Source organism: Ilyonectria robusta, assembly GCF_021365365.1.
Source record: "Ilyonectria robusta strain PMI_751 chromosome Unknown BGZ61scaffold_1, whole genome shotgun sequence".
NCBI classification, from domain to species: domain Eukaryota; kingdom Fungi; phylum Ascomycota; class Sordariomycetes; order Hypocreales; family Nectriaceae; genus Ilyonectria; species Ilyonectria robusta.
Window position 1 is genome coordinate 4,042,475 of NW_025764435.1, and position 21,052 is coordinate 4,063,526.

Here is a 21,052-nt window from a genome sequence, read left to right on the forward strand (position 1 = left end):
TGGCCAACTCGGAAGTGGGAATAATTTCCGGACAGCGAACATGCGTTGTGATGGATGGGTAAGGAACGCGTTGGTTTTTTGGCGCAGGGTTGGCCAGGGTGTATCGAGCAATTGCGAAGAAGAAAGCACCGATCCTCGAGCTGAGAGCGTAGTGGGGAGGGTGGGAAGTCGGGGGACCCGGCAATATCAAAGCGTTGGAAATGAGGGCGAGGAGTTGGTCTGTGGATCTCGTTGAGTGAGAAGGGCAGGCAGGCAGGCAGAGTAACCGGGGCAGGTCTAGGAGAGTGTGGGAGGAGGAGAGCCAGCTCGAGAGGATATTATAGACCGAGGCGGTATGTAGCTGAGCCGACGACTGGGCAAAGGAGTGACTATCAATCGGAAGAACAAGCAATGAGGGTGTGCAGGTGAAGTGGCGCGAAAGCAGGAGAGAAGCAGATGGATGGGCGGAGTCGGAACCTGGAGGTATAAAAGAAGACGTGTATTGTGGGCAAGAGGCATCATCCATGGTGAGGGCCAAGGCTCCGTAACCCAGAGACGGCACCAGGGACAAGTTTGGGAGGGCGGGAGGGGCTGGGCCGAATGCTCAGACGCAGACCGATCTGTGAACTAGGTTGAGTCGCAGGTCTGGGATACAATGGGTCACCAGTTGCGGGTGCGGGTGCGAGTGTGTTCCTCAGTGAGGTGGACATGGAAGTAAGGATGCCGATGGGGCCAGGAGCAAGAGGAGCCGGGTCAGGGACCGGGGTCAGAGGAACCCCGGGCGCCCAGGGATAAGGTGACGGAGCTACGGGGCGACAGGGCTGGACGGCACTAGAAGGCTGCTGCACACGCTCTCCAGCAGCGCGGAGTGCTATGGCAGGCTTTGGTTCTTTTGGTTCTGGCGGAGCGAGGGCCTCTGGATGCTCTCGGCGGCGGTGGAGATGTCGGCGGCCTTGCCGGGCGTTGTCCTGGTCGTGTAAAACGCGATGAAATCAAGCGATGGAACAGCGGAAAGGGGGGTGAACAGACCAGAGGAGATTGGGGTACATAGCATCCAGGATGCCCAACGAACGTCGAGGTGACGTGAATGCGGCGCAGACCACACGCATACTCCCAAACTGGGAGTGGAAGTGAGGACATCGCCAAGGGGTTCGATCGAGCCAGTGCACCGCCCACTCCGGACTGCACGACAGACTCGGCGGAGGAGGTGGCTTGTCTCATCCAATACTGAAGAAACGTCCAGGTGGTGTGGGCGGGCGGGCGAGTGAGTCGACGAGCACCGAACATGGGCGTGTCGACTCAAACCGAGCCACGTTAGGCTGTCTGGGGTTGACAAAACCTCCGACTAGAGCGGAGCCGATGATACACCCACGCTGGGCTCCGTGGCGCGGCCTCCACACGCCCCTAGGAATCAACTCAGTAACTTAACGCCGCAGCCAGACGCCTCATCGTCTATCCCTAAGACGACTCCCTGCTCTGAGGCGCGATTCCACGCCCTCCGCCTTAGACCGTGACCCCGGCACGGTCGATGGGAGAGCAAGGGTGGGACAGAGCATGTTGCTATTTTTCACAACACTCGAAACCGCTAAAAGTCGGGACGCCGAAGTCAATCCCCCCCAAAAAGCCCAGTCATGCTCTGCGGGAGCACTACTCCATCCAGCAAATCCAGGAACCACAAAGCCGGGGGGGGGCTAGAGAGCTCCCGGGCCAGGTTCTGTTTTGGGATCGCGTCGGGAAAGAAGTGTAGGCCAAGGGTGCGTCCCGGTGCGGAAGTTAGGGAATATAGGCATCAGAATGACATTCTCGTCCTCGGATCCCCCGCACAAGGGACCGGTTGGAGGAATTGTGGGATAGAGGGTAGATCCGTGCCTGGATAAGCAGTGCCCCCAGCGGCAGACGCAGCGGCAGCGGCAGCCAGTTGCAGCAGGGAGGGACACTCGTCATCCGGGATTTCACCATGGTTTTGACGGTACCCGGCGACCGGCGACAGTGGGCGAGGGGAATGACGGTATGTTCTGGGCAGGTTTTCAACCGCTTATTCTGGTGCACGCAGACCCGCCTGCTTCAGGTTCCCTCTTGTGCGCGGTTTCGGCGGCGACGAAGAAGCAACGCCAGCTGTCATCGCAGCGCAGCACATCGCAGCGCAGCGGCAGGCGGACGCGAATTGACTCGGTTCGGCTCGAGCTGGCTCAGCTCGATCTCGACTTAACGGTACAGGTTAGAATGAGAGGGTCTGGATTGGACGATGACGGTGGCAATGGATGTGGGTGTCGTTGATGTAGACAAGTGGACGTGTGGACGTGTGGACGTATGTGGCTGGCCCCAGCAGCAAGAGACACATCACCGACACGTCGCCCACCGTCAAGAATACTGAGGTTAGATCCGGGAAACGAAACACTCGAGTCTCCAGCCGAGCCAGCCACTGGTAGGCGATGGTGGTGGACTGGTGGACTGGTGTTGAACGACGCGGCCACAAGCCAAGATGGAGGGTATAGTCGAGCCCACGGGACGTGGTATAGCACGGATTAGTTGGCTCTGGTGAGCTGTCGCCCATCGGCTGACGCCTCGCACCTGATGCTGGACGCTTGTTGTCGGACGACGCTTGTCGCCAGCAGACGCTTGTAGCCTGTCCTGAGTGTGAAGAGTGAGCGTGGTGCCTCGGTTTGGCGGGATGGGAGTGTTTGAGGTTGGCTTGGAGCTGTCTGAGCGACACGTCGTGGTTGGCTGCGCGCTTACTTCAGTGGGGCGGCAGGGGCGCGGCGCGGGAGGCCAGCGGAGCCTCCAGCTCGCTTCAGGCCTCTTTGGGCGTAGAGGAGGTCGTCAACTATCTGCGATTGGCAGGGTGCCAGGTTTCAGAGCTGCGCTACAGGGGTAGCTACAGGGACCTGGCCAGGAACGGGTGTCTCAAGATCTGTTACAGGGCCAGGGCCCCATCTCTGGTACCGACGTCCACGTCCACTGACGGTCCACTGATGCCCTTGGTGCAGTCCACTGGAGAGCTCGCTGGAAGGACCCCGCTAGTGGGCACCGGCAGGCCCTCCGATGCCCTGCGCAGTGGGCACGATGGGCGATGTTGCACCTCCCAACCCTCTACTGCCGGGCTGGTCATGGCAAATACAGTGGGCTTGACAGTTGGGACAACAAGGTGAGGTGAACCGGACTGGGATGAGGTGAGCTGGGGTGAGCTCCAGTTCCCACCACGGCTGCCAGCCGACGGCTCTGCGACGAACACGTCACGAAGCTACAACAAGCTACGACGGGCTATGACGGATTAGTATTCTGCGGCTTTCTTTGCTCGACTTTTTTTTTGCCTTTCTCGCATATGACTAGATGTTGTGGCTAGGCATCTAGGCGTCTGGGTTTCTGGGTATTTCCTTTCTCCTCGTCTCCTAGCCTCGTCGTCACCCAGCAACTTGCTTGTTCCCAATCCACAATTGTCGGTGTTAACGACCACCTGATACACACTCACCGTTCATCCCCGGAAGCTGTTCCTCGCAAAAAATAATCTTAAAAAATGTTTCGAGCTTCAAACATTCCTTGGCCTAGCTACCATCTGCTTTCTTGCCTCAAGGTCAATGATAGAGCAAATGCATTGAGAGCTTTGGGCAACAACTCGCTCCATCGCGGATCCTTCTCGCAACTGCCGGTTGCTCTACTACGTACTACGTAGTAGCCAGCGATTGACCAGGAACGGGAGCCGTCTGGTGTTAGAGTCGTTACATCGCGCCTCCATCTGTTTCTTTTGTTCGTTTTAGGCTCTCCTGTCTCGTCTCGTCTGAACCAAGCAACTCGTCTCTCCTTCTTCCATACTCCCACTCCCACTTCCACTCCCATGGACCCCCAAAGCCTTATCCCTCCCATTCTGAGGCCTTGTCCACTCCGAGGCACTGCCTCATTGTGGGCAGCTGGTTGGCCAAAACTATCACCGACCATGGCCCACGGGCATCCTTGGGCATCGCTGCAACAACGCACAACGTACGAAGACGCGCTCGCCTCGGGGCTCATGCGCTCGCAGGCTGCCTCCCGCCGCACGCCGTCGTATAGCACCTCACGCGTCATATCAATGCCACGCGCGACGCGTCCAGCACTTTATTTTCCGCTTCGTCGTTTTTTTCCTTCTTCTACTACCCCACCATCACAAGGTGCGAGCCGTCTTGGGCGGCGATGTAGGGATGCCGTAGGGATGCCGTCAGGAGAGTTCCGAGCATCTGGTAGGACACCTGTGCCTTTGGGCAATTTGCATGATCGCCGTGTGATGACCCGACGACCCTGATGACTGCGACGACAGTGATGGATCGCATCCGGTCGACTCTCGGACCTTTGGTTGACATTGCGACTGGGCATTGGATTGGGATTGGCAACGGAGGTAACAAGAAGCCCACCAACAACCTGCCCACCCCCACGACAAGGTGCCTGCTCCTTGCGGCCGCCAACCTCAGGACGCCGAGACGCTTCTCCATTCCCTCCATTCCCTCCATTTCCTCTTTGGGCGGCCAGCCAGCTGCGCCTCGTATCAAATCCAGGGAGGGTGGTGTGCGTAATGTGTCTGGGGAGCCGTCCGCACTGACGTCCTGCGGGGCCTCGCTCTCCCTCCTCCTCCTCCTCGTCGGCTCGTCCCCTGCTGTTGCTCCCCAGTCTTTCTCTCTTTCCAGAAGGCCTTTCTTCCATGACTTGTTCTGTGGGGCGCCGCGCCCGGCAAGGCCGTTAGATCAGGGCCCTGCACTCTCCCGAGTCCGTCAGGCTTCGCAAATAGTGACACACTTGCACCTTCGACGGGAAATTAGATCTCCCTCCTAGTCCGCAGCCGTGGCCGCCCCCGTGGTTCATATGATTCTGAATATGGAGATCACAAGCCAATGATGGCACGATCTGCCCCCCGCAGAGATCGCTTTGGCGCCCTGGATGTGACGATGCCACTATCCAGGACCTCGATAGTGGCCCTCAGGTTCTCACTGGCCCTCTTCGGCCCTCTTCTGCCCTGACTAGCTCTCGGCATGTGCCCGCCATCCCCTCCATCCCCTCCATTAAACCCCCGGTTGGTCTGGAAATAGAACACTCGAAAGATTTTTGTTTTATCTCATGCCTCTTTTTGATTTTAATTTACACAAAGAAGCAACGCCAGGGTACCTCGGAATAATCGCCTCTGCCCACCCGCAATCCTGCCCAGATCCTTGGCCCCCTCAGTCCTTGTTGAGCCGTTTCCAAACCTCTTGCTCGGCCGCTGCAAGCCCCTCGCCGGCTACCGAAGCCCACTTCTTCGCCGCGCCCCAAACTCCGTCATCGTCGTCTCCCCCCTCAATAGCCACTGACACTCTGTGGGAAATTGACCTCCTCTGGGCATCCTCCCTTGCGATGGCGAGGTCATGCGCCTCCCTCTGTGTGCTGTTGAACTCGGAAGCGTTTACATTCTGATGATAACCAGGGGGATGCGACAAGTCCCCACCATCAGAGCGGCCGCCCAGCGGATCCAAGAACGGGGACGGAATCGGGATTGACGCTGAGGACCGTCTCGCGGGCACCTCCGGCACTCCGAGTGGAGCGTAGGCCGTCATCTGAGGAGACCTCGGAGCCTGCGTTGGCTGGCATTGCTCGGTTCGCAGCGATTCGCCAACCTTGGGAGGAGGCGGCAAATCGCATCCTCTCCTCGGAGCTGTGGGAACTGCTCCGGGCTGTGGCCCCGGAGGGCTCACATATACGGCCGTCGTAGTTGGTGTTATTCGAGGGATGGAAGGAGCCCAAGAAGTTCCCGTTGGGACCGAAGACGAGGGCTGTGCTCCAGGATGGGCAGCTGCATATGTGTTTGGTGAATGAGCCGTCTGAGCCGCTCCGACCTGCGCTTCCGTACCATCCGGGGCCGCAGTTTGGGGAGTGACACCCGATGCCTTGGTTGGGTTGATAGGGCTGGCCGTATAGATGGGTATGGCAGGCATGGTGCGAGTGTTGTTCTTTAGGCTGAAAGAATTCCAAATTATTGACGTAAATGTGGTATCCTCTCTCCTGTGATGCGTGTATCCGGATCCAATATCTGTTATTATGATGCTCGTGGGATAATTGAGAGTAGCCTTCAATAATGTTGTTGTGGTTGTGATCTTGGAGGTGGTGGCGGAAAGGTTGCCGCCTACGTCAGGTGACCCCAGGCACTCAAGATCTAAGACACGTGGGGTTAAGTGTCGATCTCATTCTATTCAAACCTCCATGAGAATGACTCGACAAGAATACCGACAAAGGCGATTCAGTCATATCTTATGATGACAAAAGCCTCGTATTAAGGTTGTTAGTTCTCGCTAGCTTGGCCTTACCCTATACCTAAGTCCACAACGGACGTTTCCGGAAAGGAACATTGGGTATCATAAACCCAGCTTAGACATTGGATGAGTACACTCCAAACTATATCAGAGGCCAGAAACTCACCTTGGCCTCGGTTATGTGGCGCTCTATTTTCTCATCTAGGACGGCCGTGCTCACCGCCGGAACCGTTCAGGGTGCAGGTTACGTGTGTAAGTGAACGGAACAAACCTACTCACTTGTTGTCTACTTTATAGTCCAAATCATGCCTCCCTTGACAGTAATAGGTATGCGTCGGCCACGAAACTATTTCAATTTAGACCTTCTGTGCTATCCTGAATTTAGTGCTCATGGTTTAGCTGCCATCGCAAACGGACATCCCGTGTTGGCTTTCTGCCTGACCATCTCTTCCAACTCCAATGCCTCCTTGATCCCCTCGCCCATTGTATTTTTCGGCCCCAAATCCTCAAAAAGCAGGCCTTCAGGTTTCATACCTGCGCCGCCATCTCCCGGGATCATTCCACCCCACACCCAAGTCAGGAGGGCCTCGAGATTCCATCGACTCCAGAACGTCACCGGAACATACCACGGCTCCTTCATGTAATGGTAGTGCTTGATGCGCCCAGTGGTCTTGTCCGGCTGAGAGATATACTCGATGGGGGTGATGCGCGGGAGGCAGAGGAATCTGACGGCCAGCTTTCGGATGAGGAGGAGACTGTACGTAATGACTGTCATGGCCAGGCTAGGCTCCGGGAACCTAATGCAAGTTAGCACTTGGAATATGAGAATCGATACCTAATCCGAGATATCTCTTACCTAAACACACGCCTGAGACGATTTCCCATGCCAACAAGCGCCATTGGGTAAGCAAACGGTCTTGCAAATGTTGGGTGAGATTGCAGGAGAAAATCCATCAAGATTTGACCCAATGCCTGTGTCTCTTTCGATGGCCGCATGTACAGATCTTCGTATTCTGATGCCCATTTTGTCACATCTTCAAGAAACTCGAGGGGGTTCTCCCAATCGTTCTTCTGGAGCACGGTCCTGTAGTCAATGTCCATCATGTCGCCAATGTATTTCCACATTGTGACAAGAGCGGCGGCCTCCATCTCATCCAGTTGACGCCATTCAAATATGTTGATGAATCGGATGGGCTCGGCCATGGAGGCGTAAAGCACATACAGCAAATCTTCCTGGAGAATCTTGCCGCTTTTAATGTACGGGGCATGGATATAGTTCATTCGGGCTATTGCCTTGTGCAACATTATTGAAGTTGGTGGGAAAGTCGCGAAACTGGACAATGTCAATAGAGGCTTAGCGTGTCATGTTGCGTATAAATTTACCAAGAGTAGACGACTTCGGTGTCCTCATATCTGAGAAGTTCAAATGATCAGAAGGCCTCTGGTATGTTCCCTGCGACAATAGCATACCTTTTGGGCAGTGTGTCCCATTTATTCAGATCACTGATGGCGAAGAGAAGTTTGCCGATGTTTTCGACTGCATATGTCTACTGATGAGTCAACAATGTCTGTTCTGGCTGCAATCATGACCACTGCTCTGTGATTTTCTATACCTCGAACAATGCCAACCGTACGGACAAGTCGTAAAACAACGGAAACTCGAGATAAATGAGGTTCTTCGAAATCTCATGGGCGTCTTGGTTGGTCATTCGAGCCAAGGACGCGCGATCAGTGTATCCATATCGAGCGCGAACCGATTGGAGGCGTCTAAACCGAAGCAAGGAGCAAAGCGCGGCATAGCTGGCGAATCCGAGAAGAATCAGGGCTGGCCAGCTCAAGAATCTTGTGTTAGATACTGGGACTGTCTGGTCTACATCGCCAGAAACGTTTGGGCTGCGTTGCTGAATGTCTGGGCTGTGATCCATGGTAGGAAGATGACGTATTATATTGGGAGACGAACCGACGATGAGCCAATCCTTAGTGAACGCAGAGAGGGATGTGGGCTTTCCCAGGTATATATGGGCACTAAAGGGCGACCGTAGCCTTCAGTGGTAGTGTCTCTACGACGTCAAATGTCTCTAGCAAATGTGACCTCGCTGAGTACGGCGCATATGCCACAGTCCCATTTCTTTCATTGATACGTGGATGCCAGTCACGCATTGCTCTAGCTTGCACTTCCCCTCCGCCACCATGCACCCGCGTCTGTCTAAGGAGCAAGCCAGCCACCAAAGTTCCACCGTAGCAGATAGTGCCATCAGGATTGTAGCGCCATTCGCCGGCTAATCAAGTACGGCTCAGTGAAATGCCGACATCACAGCTGAGCAGCCGTACTTTGGTGGAGACTCCGAGACGAGAAGTGAGACTAAACCCACTGATCTTCATGTATCGAGCTGAAGGTGTACATACAAGCAGAGAGGAAGATATCAGCTCAGTCAGCATTCCTAGTTTGCTAAATGAGAGGGGGTGTTCCAGGTGGGAAGTGCCGTGGTTTAATGATCTGTCAGTTAAGCCTCATGGGCTTCTTGTGTTCTCGACCAAGCCATCTCTGATGGTGTGCAACTGCGCAGGTCATCCTCAACACAGCACGGATCTCATAGGTGCAGATCTCCCTCTCATCAATCAGGAGGAGAGAGCTCTGGAGTCTAGCCAACGCCTCGGGAGGAAAGCCCCGCAACGGGACGCGGTCTAGATGGGCCGGAGTGTTCACCTTGGGGGAGATGCGACAGGGGATGCAGCGCATGTTACTGTTGGAGGCAGACAGCGTCCGTAAAAATGGCGGAACTACGGATCAACCTAATCCCGATAGTTCCTGCGCTAAGCTCGATTGGACCAGGCTACCTTCGAGATGCCGTGACGATGCACCAATGCGCGACAAGGAGTTTTCCCATTGATCATGAAGGCATTCAGCTAGTTTTCCCTTTCACCATCAATGTGAGCGTGCATACCTTTTTCCAAGTCGCTCCTACAGGAAGGGTATATTAGCCACCATGGTCGGCAAAGTCAGCGAGAGGGTCCTCCTCCGGGAAGGTATGGTTTTGATGCGCTCTGGAAACAAGCGCCTATCCCTCGCGACGCCTGGGCTGACGAGATGACAACGCAGGCCTCGAGAGGACCGACAATGGCATGAAACTGTCAAACTGGCCCGATGTCACGCCCATCAACCAGAAGAACTACTACACGTACGCCGCCCCAAGTACCTGGTCGACACGCGGCTGATACTGATTCTCCATTAGCGATTACATGAAGCGCGATGACCAAGTTCTCGCCCTCCGACTCCAGAACGACGCGACCCGCGATCGATTAGTTCAGCATGCCCGAGACCGCGACCGGGCTCTTTCGAAGACGGCCAATGGCGAGCTCCCTCTTCCCGTCGCAGATCTACCCGAGGAAGATGGTGCCACGACGCCCTCAGCCGGCCTGGACCCATCGAGGGTCATTGTCATCCACCCTGGAAGCCAGAACCTACGCATTGGCTTTGCTAGTGACGCGCTCCCGAAGACGATCCCGATGACTCTGGCGACTAAGTTTCCCCAGACCGAAACCGACATGTACGAGGCGCTTCCGAGAAGGCAGTTTGAGGCCAAGTCGGTGGAGCAGCAATACAACGAGGATTGGGCCAAGAAATACAAGGACATGTCTCATGACCTCAAAGTCGAGATGCGTGCAAACAAGCGCAAGGTTCTCCCCAACTCGAAGGAGTTGGTTCAGACTTTCAATCGCCGTACCGAACCCGAAATCATCCAAAAGCACAACGACCCTCTTGAGATTGAGTGGACCGACATCGACACCCTCGATGACCCAGAGTCTCTCGCATCCTGCTTTATTGGAAACCAAGCCCTGCGCGTTCCGGACGATTCAACCCCAAAGTTCAAGCTCTGGTGGCCTGTCCAGAACGGCTCGTGGAACGAGGATGGCTACACCAGCCAGGAACACCTCTACGATGATTTCGAGACCCTGTTGGACAAGGCACTAAGACAAGAACTTGGCTTGAAGACGAACAGCGAGTGGCAGCAGTACAGCTGCGTTTTCGTGATTCCAGATCTCTACGACAAGCGATATGTCGAGCAGGTGCTGCGGTCCTGCATGACCTGGTTTGAATTCAACAGGATATGCTTTGTCCAGGAGAGCATGGCGGCTACTTTTGGTGCCGGATACACACAGGCATGTGTAGTTGATATGGGAGCCCAGAAGACATCCGTTACTTGTGTGGAAGACGGACTCTGCATCGAGGACTCGAGAATCAACCTCAAGTTCGGAGGGTACGACGTTACCGAGACATTCATGAAGATGATGCTCTACGACAACTTCCCCTACCAGGATATGAACTTGCGGAGGCGGTACGATTTCCTCTTGGCTGAAGAGTTGAAGATCAAGCACTGCACCATGTCTCAGGCGGATATCTCGGTTCAACTGTACCAGTTCCATGTCCGAGCGCCGAACCAACCTACGCGGAAATACCAGTTCAAGACCTACGACGAGGTCATCCTCGCCCCAATGGGAGTTTACGACCCCGAAATTTTCGATAACAGCGTCAAGCTGAAGGGCCGACGGAAATTGGTGGAGCGCTCTTACAACGCATACGACGTGGATATCCCGGATGATCCGAATTCAGCCGCTCAGTTGGCTATTTTGGCCCTCGTGAAGCCAGAAATCACGACGAACGCCAACGGCTTCTCCCAATCGCAACCGGAAGTTTCTACCCCTAGCAAGGAAAAGTCACAGCCGTTCAACTTCCTTAACAAACCCGACATCGTAAACGGAACGCCGATGGGATCCCACGCCGGATCTCCGGCACCCGAGGGAGCCGGCACACCCGCCCCCCCACCGTTCGTCTTTGGCGGCAGGGACAAGGAAGGATTGAATGGAGGAAGCCCTGCGCCAAACGGCACTCGTGCCACGGGGACCCCTGTCCCGGGACAGAACTCGCTGCAGCCACCGGCGGGTATGTTTGTGGATGCCTCGGCTCGATCTGCCAAGGCTTTGGCGAATGAGCGAGACGAGGTGCTGCCCACCGCGCCGTTGGATGTTGCTATCCTTACGAGCATCCAGAATGCTGCCAAGGGTGACGACAAGAAGTTGCGTGACCTCTTGGGAAGTATTATGGTTGTCGGCGGTGGTGCCAAGATCCCGCACTTTACTGTCGTCCTCGAGGAGAAGCTCAAGGCGCGGCGGCCTGACCTTTACGACCGCATCCTGGTGAGCCGAAGCGCCAGGGACATGGACGAGCAGGTGGTGGCCTGGAAGGGCGCGAGCGTGTTTGCAAAACTGCCGACTAACGACTCGTGGATCACGCCGTTTGAGTTTGAGCGACTGGGCGCGAGGACGCTCCACCACAAGGTCCTCTGGGCGTGGTAGGGGACGCGAGGGCTGGTTGCATATAGAACTGGCAGTTGGGTTGGGATCGGGTCATTTGGAGTTTTGTGGACGTCAAGGGCAAGGAGTCTGGGTTGTTTGATGTCGAGTGTTGCAATGGACAAATCTACAAGCAAAAAAGAAGGCAGACAGAGAACGGGAAGACGGAAGAAGCGTATACATGGAGGTTACATGGACGCTGTCACACGTCGTTGTGGCTGGCTCCCGGCCGGAGACGATAGGTTACGGGTCCGGCGCAGCAAGTGACTAATTACACTCTCGCTTTGCAAATGTCATGGATGGCTTCAGCTCGTTGTTTGTTTTTGTTCCCGCCAGAGCCGCCCAGGTGCGAGGCTCGTCAGGCCACATTCACGGGCAAACAGAAGCTCGCGAACCGGATCTGCTCAGCTGATTGATAAGTAACTACCACCTCAACGGCGGCAAGGGGGCTCTCTCTGCGACATCGGTCCCACACGGAGATAATCTAGACCGGCTTATGTAATTCCGAGCGGACCCCACGCTCCAATCCAGCGCGCCTCCGCCCCACGTCCCGCAGCTCGTCCCATAGCTCCGGCCAGCTCCCTTCTTGTTATTACTCCTAGCGCAGTTCGTCCCAGTTCTAGAGCGTCACCATTGACATTTTGCATTCCCCCTCGCGATGTGATAACGGCCGGCACGTCTCACGCAAGTGCTCAGTCTCATCCTCCAATCTCTCAACCCGCGGCCCATCGCCAATTGCCCAGAGTCGCAAACCCGCCATGCCGACCTCTCTGCTGCGATCGCTGCTGCGATACCTGCCCTTTGCGCCGTCCACGACGCCCGTCCAGGCGCTGACGTATCTGCTGGGCATCTCGCTCTTCTCCATTTCGTTCCTCGTCTTCCTGAACAGCTCCGTCTCGTTCGTCATCACCGACCTCATCGGCCAGAAGAAGGGAGTCGGCGATGTCGTCGGAACCCTGGGCTTCGTCGACGAGATTGTCGCACTGGTGGCCTGTCCAGCCTGGGGCCTCGTCTCGGATCGCCTCGGTGTAAGATGGGTCGCCGTCATTGGGTACTCCATCATTGGCATCTCCCTAGCTCTCTTCGTCCAGGCGCGCGCAGTCTATCCCCAGTTGTTGCTGGCGCGCATCCTGTTCGCCGCGGGAGCTTCTGCATCGTGAGTCGCATTGCGCTGTACAGCCGAGGTCGCTCGGGCATAAGCTAACTGGGATAGAGCTACCATGGTCACGGCGATTCTGCCTTCTGTGACAGACGATAGCTCCACCGAGGATGACGATGCTCAGGCGAGGTTCAAGGCACTCCAGAGAGCTCGCACTAGCGTTGCCTTCTCCGTCGAGTCCGAGTTGACCATTACGCCGGAGCGATACACCCAATCCGTGTCAACCGACCGCGAACCCGAGGACGAGAACGAAAGGGCCGGACGACCAGCCAAGCTGGCAGGGCTCGTCGGTGTCTTTACTGGATGCGGTGCGCTCGTTGCATTAACCCTGTTCTTGCCGCTCCCGGTGAGCTTCGGCGAGATCAAGGGTGTGACGCCTGCAGAGGCAGTCTCGTATAGTTTCTACGTTGTTTCTGTCGTTGCATTTGTAGTTGCTGTCCTTGTTTCCTTTGGTCTACGGGACCTCAAGGGCGAGGAAGGCAAGGGATGGCACGTTCTCTTTGGAAGCCATAACGAATTCGAGACCCGGCCCAGGTTTGGCATTGAGGTTCAGAAGCCAGTAAGCCCATCACCAACTCCCTACACCTTCAACCCTTGCTAACAAGAAGACAGAAACTGGTTCCGTATCTTAGCCTTATGAAGGACTCGGTCCTTCTCGGATGCAGTGATTCTAGAATTGCCATTGGATATCTTGGCGGCTTCGTTGCCCGAGCATCGAGCGTAGCCATTTCGCTATTTATTCCTCTCTTCGTAAACACCTACTTCATCAACAACGGCTTCTGCAAGGGCTCACCGAATGACCCTTCCCCCGAGCTAAAGGAAGAATGCCGAGCCGCCTACGTGCTCTCTTCCATCCTGACAGGCGTGGCACAGCTTATGGGGCTCATGTGTGCACCCGTCTTTGGATACTTGTCTAGCCGACCCGGGCGCATCAACTGGCCTATTGTCGTCTCGACTGTCCTGGGCATTGTTGGTTACATCATCCTTCCGCAGCTTGCCAGCCCAGAGATCAAGAACGTCGAGGGCCGCGGCGGCAGCCCCATCATCTTCCTCGTTGTCACGCTCATCGGAATCAGCCAGATCGGCGCCATCGTCTGCAGTCTCGGTTCGCTCGGCCGCGGTGTTCTCGCGGTAGAGATCCCCCGGACTGCCCACCGTCCGCCCTCCTTGGATCCCGATGAGGATGAGGATGATACCGAGGAGGATCAGCCCTTGCTTACCATTGGCACTGAATATGAGAGTGCCTCCCGTATCCGCCTCAAGGGCTCCATCGCCGGCGTCTACTCGTTGTGCGGTGGTGTGGCCATCCTGCTCCTGACGAAGCTGGGAGGATATCTTTTCGACAAGCTCTCCCACGGCGCCCCGTTCTATATGATGGCCATCTTCAATGCCATCTTGCTGGCGGCTACTCTGGGAATAGATGCGTCACAGGCGTTTTCGAGGCGAGCTTAGATGTTCAAGAAATCTAGTTGACTGTATTTAGTCTTATGAAGATACGAACGGTGTTCTTGTCAAGCTCCATATCCCGATCAATATCGTTTGCATGTATGTGATTATTGATTGCTACTACTGAAGCCTACCAACTCGGGTCTGCAATATGTCTAATCCTACCAACGTCAGTCCTCCTGAGTTTCCCAACATGTTCCTACATCGATATCGAACCTCAAGAAGGTAGAATGCCGCCATCGCATTTGCACAACCACCGCTATGTACCTACCGTGCTTTCATCTGAAGCGCAGCACCACCAGCCCCAAACCACCACTCGCATCTCCGGTTCGCCTCAACCGGCGGCGTCACGACAATGAGCGGCGCCTCGGCTACCTCGCGCGCCTTTCCCTCGCCGCCGACAACGCTGCCACTCTCGTGGTCTACAAACAGCACGCCCACACCGGCAGCGGCGCTCCCAACCCCCACGAGAAAGTGCGCAATCCTGAAGTCCTGCGGCCTGCGCAGGGGGAGGCATCCTCTGGGGAGGTGGTCGCGATGGTTAAGCCCACCGCCTAGGTGGCGGGCAAAAAAGCGCCGGGTCCGAGGGATGACGTTTCGGGCGAAGTTGGCATGGGAGTGTGCGCCCGGTACATACTGGTGGTTGTGGAGCGGCTTTGGGAGCTCCCGCATAAGAATGTCCTCCGGGCAGGTCACGGTCAAACCCATGGCGGATAGCGGTATGCAATGGAATGGGGGAAGTGTTAATTGTTGATGTCGGTCAGTGGGAAGTTAGTAGTTCGAAACGATTCAAGATTCTGAGCGAAGAGAGCGGTAGAGAGGAGAAAGCAGAAATGTCAAGAGCTTATACTAGCTGGTGATCGATGTGTTTTGGTGTTTTGTGTTCCATTGTTCAGTTCTCACGCCTAAGCTGCCATTGCACAACGCGCTTTGTTCAAGGCAGCAACTGAGAACAATTGAAGCCAAGTAACAACGGAGTACAATGAGTTTTCAAGAATAGCCCTTTACTTACCAAGGTGCTCACGGACGAGATTTCGTCAAAACCCGGTACGCACTGAACATATCACCTTGTTTGTCGTATGGTGTGGGCGTCGTTGGAACCAACTGTTGACCAAATAAGACATGGTTTATAGCAGTATATCAAAGGCCGAAAAAGGCTACTGTTCTAGAAAAGCCCAACCCCCTCAAACCCCTTAGCTCTGATTCCCCTTTGTCGTCTCGCACCGAACCAATACAACATAAAAAGATGGACAGCGCATGGGCTTTAATCCTCCTTAGTTCTTCTTCAAGAGGAGGACCCCGGGACCACGAGGCATAGGATAGAGGCGCATTGCAGTGAAATTTGTTTTGTACGGAAACCTGTGAGAAGACCTAGAGGGGGACATATGGGCAACTGAGCTAGTGAACATAGATCACCCACTGCCCAGCGGACAGTTGACCGCAGAACCAATGGTCAAATTTTTCAACCTTCAAACACAACGGATATTGTCCTCCGCGTCCCCCACGGGGGCTGAGGTGACATGTAGTTGACCCATGCGCTATCGATGGGTATGGCTGAGGGCGTGCTTATTTGCCGCCGAGGCTGGGGAAAGCCGACTGGTCGCTGGTGTTGATGGGAGCAGCGTTGTCGCGGCCACCACGTCCACGGGGAGCGCTGTTAGCACCACGACCTCGGTCAGCACCACCACGGCCTCGCTCACCACCACGGGCACCGCCACGGCCACCACGGCCGCCACGGTCACCACGGTCACCACCACGGGCACCGCCGCGGCCGCCTCGGCCTCCAGTGCGCTCAGGCTCGACGAAGCGAGGGTCGAAGTCAACGGTCTGCTTGACCTTGCGCTCACGCTCGCGCTTGGACTTGCCGCCAGTAGGGGCGAAGTAATCGGTCTCCTCCTTCTCGAGGGCAACGGCGTTGGCCCACTTCTTGTCGAGCTTGCTGCCCTCGTTGGCGGCACGGACCTGAATGTCACCCTCGATGGCGGCCTTCTTCTCGGCTACCTGGGCGAGGTACTCGTTGTAGGAGACTTGCTTCTCCTCAGGCTCCTCGGGCTCCTGGGCGGCCTCCTCGGCGCCCTCCTTCTTCTCGGTCTGGGCAATGGCCTCGCCAGCCTGCTCATCCTTCAGCTCGGCGTTACCCTCAGTAGCACCCCAGGACTGGGCAGCCTGCTTATCAGAGCCACTGTTGACTTCGATTAGCATTTTTAATTTTTGGAGGGGTTTCATGGTAAATCGTACGTGAAGCCACCAGCCTTGGAGGGGTGTCGGTCGTCACGATCACGGGGGTGACGGGAGCCACGACCTGGGAAGGAGTCAGTGCCATTCTTGCGAGTGATGTATGTTGACATGGATGAGGGGAGTTCAATATCACTTACCACCACGGACGCGGGCACCGTAGCCACCTCGGCGGTCGCCGCGGGCGGGCTCCTCAGTGGAGCGGCCCTGGTTGCGGTCACTGCCAGCGGCACGGTCTCGGAAAGCTTCGACATGTTAGTTCCCAAATATTCAAGGAAGGGTGTATCCGTAAGGGGCGAGGCGCATGGAGATAATAAAATAAACTCACCACCCTCGCTTCCACTGGGACCACGGCGGTTGGAGCCGGCGCCGGCGGCCCTCACGGGAGCCTGGGGCTCGACATTGCGCTTAGTTGTGCGGGTGGAAGCCTTGTCGACGGTCTTCACGGGGACAACGGGCTTCTCCTCGCCATCGGAGTCGTTGCCTACATGGGAGCGGGTTGGTTAGCAAGAGCAATTGAAATATTGGATGGCGTCGGAGTTGCGAGCCGGCGAGGCGGGGTGAGCTGGCTCGCCGGAGGGAGGGGACCGAGGGAGGGGCGAGAGGACTCGTACCGAACAGGGCGTACGGGTTCTATTCGGGATGTGTTAGCTTTGCGACGAGGACATGAATGAGATTGATTTGCAGGGCTCTTGGTGTTGGTATGATGTGGAGAGGACGAGTGTGTAGTGTATGGAGGAGCAAGAGTCGGAATCGCAGCAAGAGCCACCACCACCACCACCACACTGTGTATGACAATGTTGGAGGTTTCAGGGCGACGAGGGAAGACGGCGTGAAGCGGGCGACGGTTTGCCGGGGGCGTCTCGACAGATGCTGGCGAGTGTGATGCTGAGGATGATGATGATGACGACGACGGCAGTAACGAGGAAGACAACCCAGCAAGGTCGTGGAGGGCAAAGCGACGCAACGGGAGGGACGACGCAGGCAATCCAAGCGGAAAGCAGCATCATGGCCCGCAAGCAGCGGCTGTGACAAGGCACACAGCACTCGCAGCACACACAACACACAAAACGTACCTTGCTAGCGACGCCTGACATCTTGTCGCCTGGGCTTATCGCCTACCGTCCGAGGGCGTAGAAACTTGAAGGGCGACACTGAGTCCGGGAAACTTGTGGCGGAGAGAGTTGGGTTACGGTCGCATGACCTGGCGGGAGCTTGCCTTTGTGTGGTGTTTTTTTCGGAGGTGATGAAGAGAAACCAGCCCGGGGCTTGGGCTTCTAAGTCGAGCCTTTCTCTGACACACACGCACGCACACGCCGCACATTCACGCGCACACAACCACACAACCACGCACACAGTGCATGCCTCGCCGAATTTGGGGCGGGGGCGCCAGGGCACAACGCAGCACAAGCAGCACAACGCCAGCACAAACCAGCGACAGGAAACTCTGGCGCACGCTAAAACGCCCGCCATCCCTTCCTTCCCAATCCAGCCCCAAGCTGCCCGCCTCGCTTAATTCGGGGAAATTATTTTGTGGCGGGCGTGGAACATTTGTTAGGGCTGTTACGGCCGGTGGTGCATCCAGGCCACGGGACTGGCCAGTTGGGCCGCCTTCCCACTACCACCTCGGCCACTATAGCAGCTGCGACAGTTTTGAATGCCGGCCCAATCGAGGACACGTCAATTTCAATCACCTGATTGACTTTTGTGTTCGTCCTGTGGTCAGTTATTGCATTGGCAGTACCTTGCAATCTCGTCAAAACCTGTCTACATTGTTACACTGTTCTCGTTGGTTCAGTGGGTGGTGGCCTTAGCTCAGAGGTCAAGCTTCGAGCTCCGAGTACACAGTGTCGATGGTGCACTGTACGGTTAGTCCCAGCCGTAACTACCCCGCGCCGAAAGAAAAAAAAAAGTACGTTCAGGTACCTACCTACCTGAGCACCTACGTAGGGTCCTACCTCAAAAGTCACCCCCGGCAAATCTTGTCTACTAGGTTCGTAAGCTTCCACCTCTATACCTGGCCCCACAGAGTCCTAGCAGATGCTGATTGACGCCGAGGAACCTGTAGCAAGAACAGCAATGGTGTGGTTTTGCGCTATTCGATGTAGATCTTCGTGGCGCCTAGGATGTATTAGACTTCTGCTGCCACCTAATTTGTGTGGCTGCTTGAGTACCTCTCAGATATTCTTCTTTAACTGCCCGTGGAGGTTTACGGCAGTCAAAGGGATAATGCTGTGCAATGACCCCGACGGGCCAGCCACAGGCAACCGACTTTCCGCTTTCCATTTCCTATGCTGTTGGCCAGGAATTCGGTGGCGAGTTTTACTATTTTTTGTGCGAATTTACGTGACACTTAAATGCTCTCAGATGCGTGGTAGAGGCCATGTGCCCTGCAATAACACGAATGCTGAGTCGGAGTGAGGAGAAAGCTAATAACTTCCACAGCTCCTGTTCGCGGAGCACTGTGCTGTGGTCTGCTCGAGGATGCCTTGTAGATCATGGTCAAAGCGCCCCATCAGTCCCATCGGCAGTCCGGGGAGCAGGGGCACTGTGTGACTTCAATGAAACATCACGCATCTTCATAAACTCCCTGCTCGTCATGTCAGGCATTTGGCCCAACTTCTGCCAATGGTTAGCCGACTCTTTGGATGCATCCCCAGCCCAAAACTCAAATATCTCGCCATAGGCCGCCCTGTCGGCTACGAGGTCGGCCGGTTTCCATGGAGCCTCCGGCTGGGCACATGTTGATGTGACGACCGGCATCGTCTCAATTGGAGTTCTGCTAGGGGCGCGCACGGGGTGTTGCTAGCCGCCTTGATCAGATACATGTAACAATTAAAGCGGATGGGAACGGAGCTTGGTAGATCTGCGTCATCCGCTTCACGAGTCAGTTAGAGCTGCCTGAGAGCTACGTACATGACAAGAGCTTCATCTCTAGAGAATAAACGTATTCTAGGATTTCGTATTGATCTAGTAACTAATGACAAAGTCTCCCTCGCATTCGTACCATCTAGGTATAACTCATCGCAACCTCACCGTCCAGCAAAGAATCGCCTCAACTCAGCCCCAACAACTCTCACTTTGCCCCAGCCTCTCCCATCGTCCGCGCTGCCACTAGCATCGTCCTCCACTTCTTCCCCGATCGTTCCTTCTTCTAACTCATGTTCCAAACTCTTCCGTATTCTCATTCTGTTAGTAGGCTCGGTCAAAGCTGGTGGCCGTCGTATTCCCGGCGTCATGATTGGCCGGTACCGTTCCAGATACTCCGATGATTGACGAGGTGCCGTGTGGACGACTCGATGAGGGTGTGACGTTAGCTGCGAGGGCAAAGGACTAATAGGCCGAAAGACAGATAGCGGGCGTGGGTATGAAGGATTAGACAGCGGCTCAGGATACTCGGGCGGTGTTTGATATACCGAAGAATGTGCATCTGAACGTCGTCGTGAAGCTGCAAGCCGTGATGAGGGTCGTTTCAGGGGCTCCTCTCTGACCACAGCAAATGTCGGTTTCCTTCCAAGGTCAAGTGGTCCGATATCGCCAAAGTATTCCTGCGATGACTCCCGCGACGATGTGGATATGTGTGCCCGCAACGGTGTAGGGGGGCGGGCAGCCGAAGCGTGCGGTGTAGAAGGTCTAGAGGCCAAAGGGCGAGGGGTTGTAGGTCTAGAGGTCCAATCAGTTGAAGCCGGTGGTGTTGGGCAAACAGTGGACGTCCCAGACACTGGATTCTTCAAGGGCGGCTTCTGGAGGTGTCCAACATCAGCGGATGGCTGGTACTGAGACTCGATGATAGAAGCCCGGGGTCTCTGCATGAACAAGGGAATTGGCTTTAATGGGCTGGGCTTAAACGACTGGCCGTTGATGGGATCAAAGAGGTCGACCCAAATGACCGACTCAAGGGGAGTGAGACAATCGGCCGGCGCATCGCTGATGCTGCGGATCTCGCTCTCTGCCCCATCGCCGCCACGGAGGGATGAGTCGCGAGCGCTTGCCTGGAAGCCACCATCGTCAGTTCAAGGAGATTCCCGTGTACGACACATATGCCCTCACCTTTGGCGGTCTCCTCGCATGTGCATGTCCCATGCCTCTCCCCTCCTTGGCCTCCCATCTCCTCCTCGTCAGCCCTGCGTCGACCTTGTCCACCCTCCTCAGCCCCCTCTGCACAACCACTGACTCGTCCCTGACCCCATCCAACTCCATCTCCACCACGCACGCAGCACACAGCGGCGCTTCCATGACCTCCACGCCACCCCCGGCCCCGTCTCGTCCATTGTCTCTAAACAGAGCCTGCACAGGGACGCCCCGACACACAGTTCGGCTGCCGCACAGGAGGCACCCGTAACACGCGCGGTGCCAGAAACACCACCCGAAGCTGACGCACTCGTCCCCGCGGAATATGAGCTCCCCGCACACCTAGCAGATGGAGAGGTCGAGAAGCGCGGCGTAGCACTGAGGACAAGCAAGACGGGCGGATCGGCCGACAACAGTAGGCGGACCGTGGGAGAGGTGGAAGCAGAAAGTGCAGGTAAAGATGTTGGCTGGGCTCGGCGTGTGCATTTGTTTGCGTCGAGTAGAATAGTGCGAGTGGTCTAAAGAGAGAAGTAATACAGGTTTGCGAGTTTCTTATCTGGCATCG

The 21,052-nt window shown here is 56.0% G+C and overlaps 10 protein-coding genes across 10 annotated transcripts; 3 read left to right on the forward strand and 7 right to left on the reverse strand.

Annotated features, from left to right (window-relative positions):
* Positions 1 to 3,931: 3,931 nt before the first annotated feature.
* BGZ61DRAFT_439530 (uncharacterized protein) lies at positions 3,932 to 4,751 on the reverse strand. Its single transcript, XM_046244369.1, has one exon. The coding sequence runs from the start codon at positions 4,645 to 4,647 to the stop codon at positions 4,069 to 4,071; it is 579 nt and encodes a 192-aa protein (XP_046112854.1). The 5' UTR covers positions 4,648 to 4,751; the 3' UTR covers positions 3,932 to 4,068.
* A 7-nt stretch (positions 4,752 to 4,758) lies between these two features.
* BGZ61DRAFT_439531 (uncharacterized protein) lies at positions 4,759 to 6,172 on the reverse strand. The gene has a single exon (XM_046244370.1). It carries the CDS (start codon positions 5,907 to 5,909, stop codon positions 5,160 to 5,162), a length of 750 nt encoding a protein of 249 aa, XP_046112855.1. The 5' UTR covers positions 5,910 to 6,172; the 3' UTR covers positions 4,759 to 5,159.
* A 440-nt stretch (positions 6,173 to 6,612) lies between these two features.
* Positions 6,613 to 8,149, reverse strand: BGZ61DRAFT_526087 (uncharacterized protein; the record flags this gene model as incomplete). Its single annotated transcript, XM_046252892.1, has 5 exons — positions 6,613 to 7,021; positions 7,081 to 7,557; positions 7,608 to 7,637; positions 7,695 to 7,771; positions 7,838 to 8,149. The coding sequence occupies 5 exons, from the start codon at positions 8,147 to 8,149 to the stop codon at positions 6,613 to 6,615; spliced, it is 1,305 nt and encodes a 434-aa protein (XP_046112856.1).
* A 1,062-nt stretch (positions 8,150 to 9,211) lies between these two features.
* Positions 9,212 to 11,579, forward strand: BGZ61DRAFT_337273 (actin-related protein, ARP8 class; the record flags this gene model as incomplete). Its single annotated transcript, XM_046239035.1, has 3 exons — positions 9,212 to 9,251; positions 9,325 to 9,403; positions 9,458 to 11,579. 3 exons carry the CDS (start codon positions 9,212 to 9,214, stop codon positions 11,577 to 11,579), a joined length of 2,241 nt encoding a protein of 746 aa, XP_046112857.1.
* Positions 11,580 to 12,334: 755 nt separating this feature from the next.
* Positions 12,335 to 14,187, forward strand: BGZ61DRAFT_526089 (uncharacterized protein; the record flags this gene model as incomplete). Its single annotated transcript, XM_046252893.1, has 3 exons — positions 12,335 to 12,732; positions 12,790 to 13,294; positions 13,348 to 14,187. The coding sequence occupies 3 exons, from the start codon at positions 12,335 to 12,337 to the stop codon at positions 14,185 to 14,187; spliced, it is 1,743 nt and encodes a 580-aa protein (XP_046112858.1).
* A 261-nt stretch (positions 14,188 to 14,448) lies between these two features.
* BGZ61DRAFT_526090 (uncharacterized protein) lies at positions 14,449 to 14,889 on the reverse strand (the record flags this gene model as incomplete). The annotated part of the gene is made up of 1 exon (XM_046252894.1): positions 14,449 to 14,889. One exon carries the CDS (start codon positions 14,887 to 14,889, stop codon positions 14,449 to 14,451), a length of 441 nt encoding a protein of 146 aa, XP_046112859.1.
* A 412-nt stretch (positions 14,890 to 15,301) lies between these two features.
* BGZ61DRAFT_27422 (uncharacterized protein) lies at positions 15,302 to 17,625 on the reverse strand. Its single transcript, XM_046238399.1, has 6 exons — positions 17,493 to 17,625; positions 17,031 to 17,049; positions 16,745 to 16,900; positions 16,557 to 16,661; positions 16,420 to 16,483; positions 15,302 to 16,363 (listed from the first exon to the last, which is right to left on the reverse strand). The coding sequence occupies exons 1-6, from the start codon at positions 17,511 to 17,513 to the stop codon at positions 15,748 to 15,750; spliced, it is 981 nt and encodes a 326-aa protein (XP_046112860.1). The 5' UTR covers positions 17,514 to 17,625; the 3' UTR covers positions 15,302 to 15,747.
* On the reverse strand, positions 17,400 to 17,977 carry BGZ61DRAFT_27446 (uncharacterized protein). Its single transcript, XM_046238400.1, has one exon. It carries the CDS (start codon positions 17,887 to 17,889, stop codon positions 17,497 to 17,499), a length of 393 nt encoding a protein of 130 aa, XP_046112861.1. The 5' UTR covers positions 17,890 to 17,977; the 3' UTR covers positions 17,400 to 17,496.
* Positions 17,978 to 18,330: 353 nt separating this feature from the next.
* Positions 18,331 to 18,878, forward strand: BGZ61DRAFT_27572 (uncharacterized protein). The gene is made up of 2 exons (XM_046238404.1): positions 18,331 to 18,409; positions 18,475 to 18,878. Exon 2 carries the CDS (start codon positions 18,496 to 18,498, stop codon positions 18,835 to 18,837), a length of 342 nt encoding a protein of 113 aa, XP_046112862.1. The 5' UTR covers positions 18,331 to 18,409; positions 18,475 to 18,495; the 3' UTR covers positions 18,838 to 18,878.
* A 435-nt stretch (positions 18,879 to 19,313) lies between these two features.
* Positions 19,314 to 21,023, reverse strand: BGZ61DRAFT_27515 (uncharacterized protein). Its single transcript, XM_046238403.1, has 2 exons — positions 20,467 to 21,023; positions 19,314 to 20,408 (listed from the first exon to the last, which is right to left on the reverse strand). The coding sequence occupies exons 1-2, from the start codon at positions 20,650 to 20,652 to the stop codon at positions 19,449 to 19,451; spliced, it is 1,146 nt and encodes a 381-aa protein (XP_046112863.1). The 5' UTR covers positions 20,653 to 21,023; the 3' UTR covers positions 19,314 to 19,448.
* Between the last annotated feature and the right edge of the window lie 29 nt (positions 21,024 to 21,052).